General features: G+C 41.4%; 1 protein-coding gene across 10 annotated transcripts in view; it reads left to right on the top strand.

Moving 5' to 3' along the window:
- PAX2 (paired box 2) overlaps positions 1-13,034 on the top strand; it is a 101,534-nt gene that overhangs the window by 74,126 nt on the left and 14,374 nt on the right. For 5 of the 10 annotated variants that reach the window (XM_017806971.1, XM_017806969.1, XM_017806970.1 and 2 more), the window contains exon 8: positions 10,240-10,449. The exons of 3 other annotated variants lie outside the window; for them this stretch is intronic. In XM_017806971.1, coding sequence (XP_017662460.1) covers positions 10,240-10,449 — 210 coding nt within the window. Of the gene's footprint in view, positions 1-10,239; positions 10,450-13,034 lie in introns of those variants that run through there. 2 more of the 10 variants (XM_017806978.1, XM_017806977.1) reach the window with 2 other exon arrangements.

Below are 13,034 nucleotides of genomic sequence, written 5' to 3'. Positions count from 1 at the left end.
CCCCTCGACACCCTCTAAGGCATCAGGGGAAGAGGGGCAGAGAGTTTTTCCTCTACACTTAGGCCAGGATCCAATGTTTGGATTAATGGTGCCATTACCCAAGAAAGGACTTCAGATAATGCTCATTCTTAAAATGTTTTTGCTGGCAATTAAATGGTTGCAGGTATTGATCTTCATTGATCGGATGTTCTCAATTTGCATAATCTATTAAAGATGAATGATTCATTATATGTTTGCTATGGGGCTGGACAATGCTTTTGGGAAGAACCAGAGAGGTGAGGAACTCAGTGCTGCCTCCTGGTCTACCCTAGCTAGGAAATTAAAGAAGTGGCTGACAGCATACAGATTTCTTTGGTATCAACCAGGTCCTGCTCCCAAGAAGGGATGTTGGAGTAATAGTGGATACTGAATTGCTGGCTGCCTGTTTTGCTGCTATGGTGTCATCTTTGAAATGCCTCTTTGCTCTTTCAGGTGATACCTGTAACAAATACGAAACGAGTCTATCCATTTAGGGTGCTCTGTGTGCAGTCACTTCATGATGTAAGATTTAGCTTCACTCTACAAGAAAGTCTCCCCATCTCAGTCTTCCCAGACAGAAAAAAAGTATCATCAGGTCTTTCCAAACTAAAGCCGTACAGCACTGGATTCTTGTCCTTCCTGAAGACTTCAGAGAAAGTCCTTCTCTTCTTTCTGGCTCATGACTAGCTTTTCTCAGCAAGCTGTCTCAGCTCACACCATTCTGAGAACATAGCCCTCCAAAAGCCATCAAAACCTCAACAATATGTAGCTGTCTAAAATCTTGAAATGTAATGAGACAGATAAGGAACAGTGTTACTCAACTCCCTTTATCTGTCTGTGGGCTTCCTGGAATTGAAGACCTAGAAATGCTGCAAAACAGGCAGCCACCAGAAGGCCTTCCCCAAAGTCCTGGGCATCTATTCAAAGACGCAGCTTAGCACCATAGTTTTATACAGCACAGCCTTGCCTAGTACTGTCAATATCAAATGTCAATATCTAGTACTGTCAATATCAAACACTCCCTTTCAGACAATTATTCTACTAACACATCTTAGATACCCCATTTATTACTCACATCTCCTAAAGCAAGTAAACAAAACCATTGTTTTAATATGGAGAAAACAGGTCACCCTTATTTCTCCCCATTAAGTATGTGCAAAGAATTTCCATTAATGAATTGACACTTAGGGACTAGCTGGACACTAGGCTAGGAAACATGCTCCTGCTGTCCTTCATACGGAACAGACAATGCAGAAATTTTTAACTTTTTTATGAAGACTCAGAGAGAGAAAGCTCTTCAGAGCTGCCTGAGTATAACACCTCCTCTTTCCGCACGCACACAGTGGGCCAGCTATATCTTGCCTTGTTGTTGCATGGCCCTCATAGCTGGCTTGGCATAGATCCCTGACAGTTTCTTGGACAGTATCTTTGGACACCAATCAGAAGCAAAGATCCAAGCTTGAAAATACCAAGATAAGAAGAGTACATGCAGTTGAACAACATTACAAGAATTCTGTTGTTCAGAGTTGTTCTACTTCAGTTATTTCTATTGAAGGCAAACAGTCCAGGCAGATGAGTATAAATCTGTACAGGACTAAGTAAACACAGAAAACCTCAATAGCTTTCTTTTATTCACCAGTTTCCACAGACCTTTGAGTTTGGAAGGTACTTGGTAGCTAACAGCCAAGAGGTAAGCAGAGGAGAACCTCATGACAGGAGGAATTGCACAAAGTGTTCACACAAGCCTTGAATCAAGAAGAGAGCAATTAGATACTTCTTTAAGCACCATCAGAAGTCACAGCTTCTGGAATAGTCATGCACGAAAGAAACGGGGTGTATTCAAACCAGGTTTTGAGTTCTGGGGACTTAGATTAATAGTTTGGGAACAGAGACCTTTCCAACTCAATTATCTAGCCCAGGAGTTACCCAACAGAGACATGGCACTATGGCAAATAAAGCACAATGGACTTTTCATGTATGGCTTGAAACTTGCTCATTAAAAGACTACTAAAGGGATGGATTTACCTTCTAAATGGAATGTAAAATGACAGCAAAAGTGAAGAAAAATTTCCCTCACGGTTGAATCCCAGCAGTTTTTACTAAATAGACCTTGTTTGCAAGCCCACTACAATCTGTGAGATTTACAAAGAAAAGACAGAAGATAAGATGGAAAAAAAAACACTTCAGGAATTTCTACCGTTGACTGAAGTGGAAGTATGTGTCCCATTCTCTTCCTCTGAGGAGGCTTATGAGTGCTTCTGTTCTATAGTTAGCACCTATTAACAGGAATAGAGAACTTTAAAGTCATCACCACACACCAAAGCAGCTATCACGTCCTATATAGAAAATGTTTCCTTCTCTCTGGGAAATAAATATTTCCCTAAAACAACAAGTATCATCTAGGGTGAGAAATCCTGGCAACAACTCACAATGTGTCAAAGGCACCAAAAAAGCATAAACCTCATAAATTTCCCTTTCCTCCAGACCTCTCCTCTCTGGCATGGGTTCAGACTTTTTTTCAGTTTAATTTCTTTAATTCATATATTAGTGTATGCAAAAAACCCCTGGAATTACTGACATAAAGGCTACTTGTTATATCTGAAAAACATAAAAAACCAGTACTTAAACAGCACCTGATTTCTATGAAAGTTTTCAAGAAAGCTGTGATGCTAAGCATGGAGAAATAACTGGCTGGACACCTGGATCCAAAATTTTTCTGAAATTATAAACAATCCTTTGAAAACTTTAGCCTCCTTCGAGGTGAAGATATTTCCTTCCTTAGAGATTAGTGAGTGACTGAAGAGAATTTTGTTCTGTTCAATAACCTGGTCATTCAAAACTAAGAAACAAATTAGGATTTGAAAAAGCAGGAATATTTGTTTTCCTCAAATTAAGTGAATTAAGGCTGAGTGAATTAAGGTTGGTGTGAAAGGATGAGATCTATTAGTTTTAAAATAAGGTTCTGCAATCAGTTCAAATTCCTCCTTATATCTGTCCTTTCCTTCATTTAATATGTAATTTCTAATGCAAAACCTGCTTAGAAAAGCTTGCTTTTTCTGTTCTAGTATATTTAGGAAGTCAGGGAACTTGTGGTCATTTTATTTAATTAGCATGAATAATTACAAATACTGTTTTTAATTTAATTCTAATTTCCATCCAAATATAACTTGACACAGATCACAAGTAAAAAGTTAATAATCTAATAGAATAATAATATGGACTCATCATTCACTATTTTCCATATAATAATATGTGAAGACAAATTATATTAAACAACATAATTGCTTAAATAAATGTGCACATGATGCAGTCCATCTACTCAGCAGAAACTGAAATAACCATGTTTAGTGTAAATTTTGTATTTGTCAAAATACGTTACCACCCATAAAATTAAACCTTTTAGAAAACAGCCTCATAGTGGAGATGTGAAACAAGCTGATCCAGCTTGCTGTTTTAAAGCATGACTTAAATTGACTGTTACATTCAGTTGCACTTATATCATTATGCTGAGAGGGGGAGCATTTCCTCCCCTTTTCTTTGTTTGTACTGGGGAAAATTTCCTTTCTTGCTCCAGTCTACTTTAGCCTCTGACACCAGTGAGCAATGGCCCCGGTCAGGGCTTGACTGAGCTGACTTAAGAAAACCTCTTTAGCAAATGGCTAGGGACCCCAAATTGGCTTCAGTGATGGCAGATCCTATAGATGCAGACCCACACTCTGTGGCACAGCACCACGGCTGCAGTCACAGCAGTCAAACACCCTGTTGGGCACACCTCTGGATGCCTCAGTGCCCTGAAAATGGAAGATGATAGTCATTCATGTAGCTGTTACTATCCTGCCTCACCAAAACGAAGGAGGTATTTTCTGTGAACAAACCTCTCATATTTAAGGTGAGAAATTGGCAAAAGCAGAAGTCCACAGGACCTCCAAATTTAATCAACTGAATCCCCTCCTCAAGAAGAGATAATATCTTATCTAGTCAACAGGAATTTGGAAAGGCAAAAGGTGTTACTATTCTTCTCCAGGACCAAATGGCTGAGAGTGATAGATAGTCAGATGAATGATTCCTGGAACAGACAGGAATAGCAGGCGGGGAAAGGAATCACATAAACTATTTCCATGCATTCAGTATAAGTTTCACTAACAATAACTTTATGATGCTGAAGAAGGCAGCTTGGGGGCTTGAAAGGCATATTGAACTGAGAAACCCAGAAATGAATGGGCCCAAAAGAAATAAAATCTTTTCCTTCCTTAAATTAGCATTTAAGTGAACAATAGCAGTGAATGACAATAATGTCATATAATGAACAATAGCAGTGAATGACAATAATGTCATATAATGACAATAGCAGTGAATGGGCATTGCCAGCCCAGTTTTCTTCAGCAAGAGGACAGCATTGCCACACTCTATGCTGCTGGACAAAAGGGGACTTTTTTAAAGAGAAAATAATTATATTGTCTTCCCAACAATTCAGGTTTTGCCTTTTCTTCTGGGGCTAAATGAAGGATCCAATGAGTATGGCTTTGATAAAATTTTTTATGATGTAGATATTTGCCCACTGACAGCAAAGACTGTGCTTTATATCTGTGTTAAGCAACACCTGTCAGCAGATGTTAATAATTTTGATCTCCATCAGCTGTACTGGATTTAATCAGGCCCACTGCTTGTACAGTTGAAATTACCCACTGCAGTCTTTCAGAGAAATGGAAAGCTTACGGCAGTCTTTGGCCCATCTTTTTAAGTTCAGGATTGCTGCAGGCTACCCAGGAACATCTATTCTATCTTATGGTTAGTAAAATATCATTATGATGAAACCTTGGAGTTACCTATAATGAGGACTATGTGAAAAACTAACGTGTTCTAATTGCATTTCCCAGCCTATATTTCAAAAACATCCGGTTTAAGAGGTAATATTCAAGTTGCAACCCACCCAGGAACAAGCATATGCTACACTTCAAGGCAGGGAGAAATGGCCAAATCTGGTGGGCTGGGACTCAAGAAATGAGACAACAATATAAAATTCACTGAACTTCTCTGTTTGCCAAGTGCACAAGTTGCACAACTTTCCCCCCGTGCCCAAGTCTTTAAAGCATATCTTCTCAAACTAGGACACTTCATCTGCTCCATCTGCAAACAAATGTACTTAGAGCCAAACAAAACTGACTTCAGTGGAGTTCTCCAGTGGTTAACCAGTACCCACAGTACTCAAACAGCTTCAAAGAGTAAGTCCAGATCACAGGTCTACTGGAAGCTCTGTGTTTTAGTCTGTAGGAAGACCATAAGAATTTTCTCTTTAAAGTAACATACAGAGTTAGCAGGTCAGTTTACTCTGAGAGCAGCAGTTAATCAGATCAGACACAGTTTTATAAAATCCAGTTTTATGAAAAAAATAGGGCAAATAGAATTCAAAACTTGACATGTGATGTGATGACACAACAGTGTCGACTCCTGGGGGAAAGCAATCCAAGGCTATTTCTTTAAACATGTACTTCAACAATGTAATGGGCTAAGAACATGGATAGACGTGTGCAGAAACAGAAAATAAACCTGAACACACAAGGCTCATTCTCCAGTCAATGGGAAGACACAAAAGGTATAACGAGAAGCAGATTAGTCTTTGCATATTTTTCAATTCTTCTAGCACAGGCCTGTTATGATCAGAGAAGGGAAAAAAAAATAGGACAGTCTTTATCTTCAGTGCAATTTGCATAATGCCCTTGCCCCAGAAAACCTAGAAAACTAAGAATAGAAAAGTGGTTCTTTTGACATGACAGAAAGAAGAAACTAACAATATGCTATGTCAGTCCAGTTTGGTCTTTTGTATGGCTTCTGGAATTTGAGGCAAGATTCCCACATGGGATAAAATGATGTGACTCCACTGCCTATAGTGTAAATTCACCGGTCCATGAGTTCTGAGGACTCAGTGCCATTCTGTTTGCCACAACAAAACTTTTCGAAGGAATAGAGATTAAAAAGATGTTTCAATGGTGGGTACAAGCATAGGATCCAAAACTCCTGAGATAAGATTCAGCTTTGGCACAGGGTTCATACATGAACTTATGTATGTCTTTTCTGGGCTCAGTTCCTCGTAGATAAAACAGTGATCCCTAAGCGATGCTGTAAGGATATGTGTTCTAAAGGGTGGGGAACTGGGGTCATACAAATATTTGGTAGAGACCTCAGGAAAAGATGAAGAATGGGAAATGCTGTCCAGATGGTGAACAGTGTTGAGTGGGTGTGTACAAGCCATTCCTTATGCATGGATATGCCATCCTGGTATTCTTCGTTTACTGTAAAGAAAAGGAGCACTGGATGCAGGTAGCTTATCCTCCAGGAAGCCAGCAATGAAAAACAAGCAGCTTATCTAGTCCTGCAACCCTCTCTGCTTCCATTCCCTTCAGCAGGAGAGAGCATGATAAAAGAGAAAGCATGAGTCTCTGTAGGAACTCAAAGCTGTGAATCTTCCTCTCACCCTGTCTGGCCAAAATCCCTTCATTTGCAGGGGGAATTTAGGCCAGGGATCACCAGTTCTCACTCTCAGCCAGAATAACAGAGGAGAGGGTTAGAAAGGAAGAAAAACAACCATAACTCAGCAAGTACAGTCAGAAAGAGTAGGAGATGCATAAAATGTGGTTCTCTCATGTTTCCAGCCATATCCCCACCCTGCTGACTCTTTCAAATTTCCCCCATCAGGACAGTGAGAGATTCTTTTTTTGGGGGGAGGTCACTTACAAACAAGGATATTGTTTGTCTTTTAGAAGAAGAAAGGAGATTGGGTCAGGAATAGATTGCTACTGCTTTGAAAAGAGGTTGCAAACTCATTCCACCCCCCTATTTGATTTCAGACTTAGGAGCAAGACAGATACGTTGGGGTTTTCTGATGCAACCTTACTGAGGAATGCTCCCAGCAAGACACAGACAAGCCAGTATGGCACTGTTCCACAGCTTGCTGGCAGTAGTGGGACTTAGGATAGAAGGGGCAAGTTCTCCATCACAAATAAAAAAGAATTACAGAATGGAGAAAATCAAAAGTGAAAACAAAAAAGGTGCAGCTGAAGTTTGAGGTGGTTAAAATGAAAAATGGGACTGTGCCATTCACAGGTGGATAGATAGATCAATCAATTGATCTCGTCTACACTGACACACTTTGGAGCTATAATTCACTGCTGGGGCAATTATTCCAGCATAGCAGTGGCAGGAGCTATATCAGAGAAAGAATTCAAGTGCTTTTAGTCAGGGGAGAGTTGGACAACAAAGGAGTAAAAAATGGTAAATACCATCCATCAGTAAAGATACATGGGATATAAGTTATGTCTGTGCACTTGCAGGGTGTATAGGGACAGATAGACAGATAGATAAATAGACACATAAAAGTCTGAGTTTTGGTTGTGCAATCATTCGCTGTCTGACCTTATACTCTCCTACTCTCCACTACTCTTAGAGAGAAAAGCGTTTAGCATTATTGCGTCCAGGTCTCTTTGCCATGTTACTGTTGGCTCCTTTATCCCCCCACGCTGAGTAAGTGGTGCTGACTCTGGAAGGTGTGAGGAATTTTTCTTCATAAGCCTTGATGTGTTCAAGAGAGGGCTGGGCTCATCTCCACTGTGAGTCTGACAGGCGTTTTAACAGCCTCACAACACCAGGACAAATAGCTCCTGGTCCCTTAACTCTTCTCAGATTTGCAAGGCAAGGCCCAGCACTGTTGTTCCCATTGCAAGGGCTTTACACAGTCTTTCAGGCTGAAATCCTCTCTGTGGTGGCTGGGCAGAGCGGAAATCCAGGGGCTGGATCAGATTGGCCTAATGCTACAGCAGCTTAAGCGGTCTGTTTTACCAGAGATTATGGTTTCACTTACACAGAGCGCCTGAAAAATGCTGCGGTTTAGGAAGGATTATCGCTGAAAATTCCATGCTTTAAAAGAGAAATAAAGCAGGGGAGGGACTAGGAAACCCAGTGTGCCTGGGGGCTGTGCAAACAGGATTAACCTCTGCCCATAGCACCTCTTGCTTCTGCCCACCCACGCTTCCTGTGTCCACCTTCTTCTCTGTCCTTTCCTTCCTAGCAGCTCCCCACACCTGCTGTGTTTTGTATAATACAGAGAGCTGGAAAAGTAGTCTGGAAAATGCCCAGGACCAAAGTGTCCCTAGTTTATTTACGTATCACTGTCAAATGGCTTCCTTGAAAAATATCACTTCACTTGCAGCCTGTGAAAGCCAGAGGAACTTTTGGCCCTCTGCTTGCAGATAGATCTATTCATCCAAATTATCTTGTATCAACATTATTTGGATAAAGACTTCAAGCACTCCCAGAATGCTGGTGGTAACTCTGCCTGTCTGCTCTGAAGGTAAATCTGTGAACTCCTTGCCATCTGATGACAGAGGATGCAGAAGAAAAATAGGTTTGGAGCTTCTCCATCTACAGAGACTGGCACTGGCATATGAAAGTTCACTAGTACAAGTGTAGGACAGTGTATAGTTGTAAAAAGCAGAAGCTGCACACTGATGTGCTGCCTACTCTGGTGACTTTAATTAACTGTACAATAAAATCCAGATACTCCAGCTTCTGTTCTGCATATCCTTCACGAAAGGTTCCTGCCAAACAGAGCTTCCTAGCAAAAAAGGAAAAGAAATTACAATCCTTACTTAGCATACCAGAGACATCACATAAGTAAACTAAATGAAGAGGAACCATACACCTTTTGGCCAGGACTGGTCCTTCCCAATAGACTGAAACATGAACATATGTCCTTGCTGCAAAGGAGTCTTGGTGATCAGAAACCTTTACTGGCCATCCAGGTCAGAAGTACTTGGAGCAGAACACAGATGGCAAACTATCATTTTCGCCAGGTAGCAAACCTTCAGGAAACAAATATCTCAGGATAAACAGAATTCACAGATAGAAACTGCCCAGTCCTTTATTGTCTAGGTGAGCAGTACAGCCTCTCAATAAAATGCCTAGAGTTAATTAAGCCAGTTCTACATTAATGAAGTCAGATTTATGACCTAATTATATGTCACATTTGTATTTCTCTGTATAAACCAAAACCACCAGAACTAACTTATTTCATAGGCCATTGGCAACACTTGCCATCACAGCAAAGAGATGGCTTTCATTTATTGGCATTAATTTGTTTCCCTGAGGATGGATGGTTTGCTAGATGATTTGGATAGGATCTGATCACATTATCCATGCTTTGCTTTCAGGTATTCAAATACAGCATTCTACTATTGCTGTCCCAACAACAGTGAGTGTTCTGGAGTACTTATGCTTTAGGTCACAGAGTTCTCCAATTCCCAAACCTCCTACTCAGCAGCTGAGTTAGGAGCAGTTACAAAGCTGTATCTATCGTGCCTATGCAAATCTGCACATCAGAAATGGAAGTCCAATATAAACAACAATGAAAATTAGACCTTTTGTAAGTCCCCTACATTTTGTCTCCTCCATTATGTCTCTCTGTCAAGGTATCTATCTGGCAAACTTATACTCTGCAACCAATCAGTTGGTTAAATCTCCAAAGTGTGCCACTGTGAACAAGATCAATCGATTGATCCATCTATCTATCTATTAATTGCACAGTCCCATTTTTATTTTAACCACCCCAAACTCCAGTTACACCATTTTTGTCAAAGCCTTTATAAAATTTGGCTTGAGAAGCTTTGACAATTACACTCAGCAACCTGTTTAATAGGTACTCATAGCAGCGCTGCTCTTCTGGGGAAGGTTACCTTGAGTTTGAAGAGAAAAAGTGGTATAATTCCTTGAGCCAAACTGTGTAAATGTAGCATCTTCATGTGCCCTCAGCCAGCAAGAGAAAGCAACAGGAAAGGGAGCACAAAAGCTTCAGAGCATTCTTCTTCCCAACCCTATGCTTCTTCCTGTCCTCCTGCATGTTCCCTCTCTCACCTCTCCTTTTCCTGCATCTCATCCCTCCCATCTGCCACGGCACTCCATTCCCCTCATCTCCTGCTGCCCCTGCAGAGGCATCCCTGCAGTCTGAGCCTAGCCCCCAGGTGCATTTACTGCTGTTGTCTCAGCACTGGCTCCTCTGATCTACTCCTAACCTTTTTATTTTTGTTTTTGTTTTAAAATTAATTTCCCTGTAGATTTTAACCACTCCATTTTCATTTACCCATTTTGTTCTTCCTCTCCTCCCTTCCCCACCCTCCTCTTCCTTCCCCTGTTCCCTTTGTCTGTCTGTGTCCATCCCTTACCCTACCACAGAAAACCTCTCCTCTCCCCTCAGTATAAAGCAAGAGCCTCATGGAGCCTCTCTCACCCCTTTCACCCCCACCACGCCGGTCGGCTCTGGGCAGGCTGATCTTCAGCCCTTCCACATGGCCCTTTCAGACGATGCGTCCACGCCCTGCTACAGTGCCTTCCTTCATCATGGTGCCCACTTTGGGCAGTCCAGCAGCCAGCCTCTGATAGCAGGTAACCGGCCTTGGCCACAAACTGAGTGGGGATGCTCTAGGAAAAGGGTTCAGTTTCATCTGACGGGGAGGCCAGTAGATGCTGCAAGCTCTTTGAGTGCAAGTGGGAACCAGAGCAACCACGTTCCAAGTCTGCATATGTTCTCAGCTGCATGAAGTCACAGTAAGATTTCATGCCTATCCTTCATTTTTTAGAATAAAATGGGAAAAGAAGCTGTAACTACTTAGAAGTGACTGGGTGTCCCAGCTGGATGGGTCTGAGACTCAGCATAGAAGCACTTGTATAGCATAATCCTGTGTCTCCTCAATAGCTATAATGTCCTTGTGTACTGTAGGCCCAGCAAAGGTACTGTGTGCTAGCCTAATGGAGATGATAGCAGCTTGAAGATCCTAGCCAGCTCTAGTCCTGTCTGGGTTGTTCAGCACAGGTTGTAGCTACTAAGTCAGATAAACACATAGGCAGTTGGTGAGCACTGCCCCAGCTATGCTGTGGGCAGTATTTGAGTCACCTGCTTTGGGAGTGTCAGTGTGAGCTGGTGCCTTCACACAGCAGACCAAGTAGTTAAGAAACCCAGCATCATGTATGAATGTCAAGAGCAGGAAGGGTGTGTGAGAGACTATAACGTTTTACAGTCAAAAAATACAGACCTGACATAGGCGGCCTTTAAGGCAAGAGTAGAAGTGAAGAAATAGGTTGCAGAAGATGGCAGCACCTATGAGCAGCAGGTGGGAGGGGAGGATGAGGAGGAAGGACAAGTTTCAGGTAGGTACTAAGGAAAACTCCTGACCAAGGTGACTGAAGCAACATTGCTGTAGAAGTTCAAGGGTAACTTGGATGAAATAGGGGGTATTATCTGAGGTGACCACTGAACACTTTTCAAAGGATGTAATCTGGGCTTTTACAGAACAGACAAGTCTTAGTGCAGACCATGGTTCCTAATACTCAAGAAACATATCTTACCTCTATCTCCTTCATATTCGTTTATTATTTTTCTCTTTTGACCTAACATCATTCCTTTGTATTGTCATGTGAGATTTCCATTTCTAAACCTCCATGTAGGAAAACAGAAAGTAACATCAGAGAAGATTTGTGTTCATAACATTGTCTTGGTCCAACCTTACTGCAGCCAGTAAGAGCCCCTGAGTTCTGGGCACTTCCTAAGCCAAGAAGTCTCCTGACAGACTCTCTCCAACAATACAGATCTTTGGGGATGCTGTCATATATGACCAATCTCTAATCTAGAAGGCACTGTATTTCAGGAGAGGGACCTGCCTTAGGACCTTTATAGGGAATTAGACATGGGGCAAAGTGTTCAAAAGCTCAAACAATGTCACAATGATTCAGATGCTGTTTCTCACTCAGAAGGCTCTTGGAGGAGAGAGAATGGCTGGAGTTGGAAGCATGTTATGAGTTAGCTTTGCCATAGCCTTGGAGTACAAGAATTTAATAATCCTGTCTACCTGTTTGTAATGAGAAGAGGTAATGGAAGGGGCCTGCTTACATATAACAGCATTTTAAGAGCCTCCCTGTGGGACTCTTAGTGATGCTGCTGATACAGTACTTGTTATCTTCTTTTTCAAGACTGGGATTTTGACAGATGATCACTTCCAAGCAAATTTTCCATGCTCAGTTTTGAACATCAGCCTCTTGCACTCGTGTCTGAATAAAAACACAAGGGCATATGTGCATACGTCAAAGTAGCAGAGTGAGTGTATATGTGTTCCCAACTGAATGGAAGTGTCAAAATGAATTAATTTTGCCTGCCGCTACATAATGTTATCTTTAACTTTTCAGTGACACTGCTTTCTCACTCATCACCTGTTGTTATATCTCAGGCTAGTCAATAAATGAAACTAAAAGAACAAGAATTTTAAGGACGAAAATTTCCTGCCTTAAAAGAATGTGAGAAAAAAATAACTACATATAGTAGGCGTTATTCATACAGCTTAACGCACAGCTACAAATCACTAAAGGAATGATGGTGATAAATGAGTAAAAGAGCGTAGAACATAAATCCCTGAGACACTACATATTTATTTTTATCAATATTGGGGAGTGGTTGGAAAATGGCTCAGCCATTGCCTGGTAGTTCTATGCTATTATCTAAGAGGAGGTGAGCTAGGAACATCAGCCACTGATCAGGAACCTCTTGAGGGAGAAAGAATGAAGTTGCATTTCTGTCTTCTTGAGTAAATCACCTCAGTAATCTTTAGTCAAGACCTATGAAAGCAATGACACCGTTTTAACCTACCTCATGCCAGAGAAACTTCCTCCCTTCAGGTTAAGCTCCATGCCTCTTAGTTCTTGCTTTGCCTTATAACTGTTATTTATCTCTGATTTCCCAGCCAAGTTTCATGCTTGTTCCAGGGCCTGCTTTATCAGTTATCATTTTGCTGCTACTAGAGCTAAACCAACTCTTCTTCTTCTTTCATTGGTGTATCCCAGCACAGTTTCAGTGACTCCAGTGGTGTTAATGGGCTACACTTAACCTGTCACTTCTAAAGGCAAATCAGACTCCTGCCCTTCAGTTAGAACAGACAGGAGAGATAAAATTTAACAAAGGAACAACAAATGGCACAAACTTC

Source organism: Lepidothrix coronata, unplaced genomic scaffold, assembly GCF_001604755.1.
Source record: "Lepidothrix coronata isolate B3197 unplaced genomic scaffold, Lepidothrix_coronata-1.0 Scaffold17, whole genome shotgun sequence".
Lineage (NCBI taxonomy): Eukaryota > Metazoa > Chordata > Aves > Passeriformes > Pipridae > Lepidothrix > Lepidothrix coronata.
Note: the sequence above shows the minus strand (reverse complement) of the source record. Positions and strands in the feature narration are given on the sequence as shown.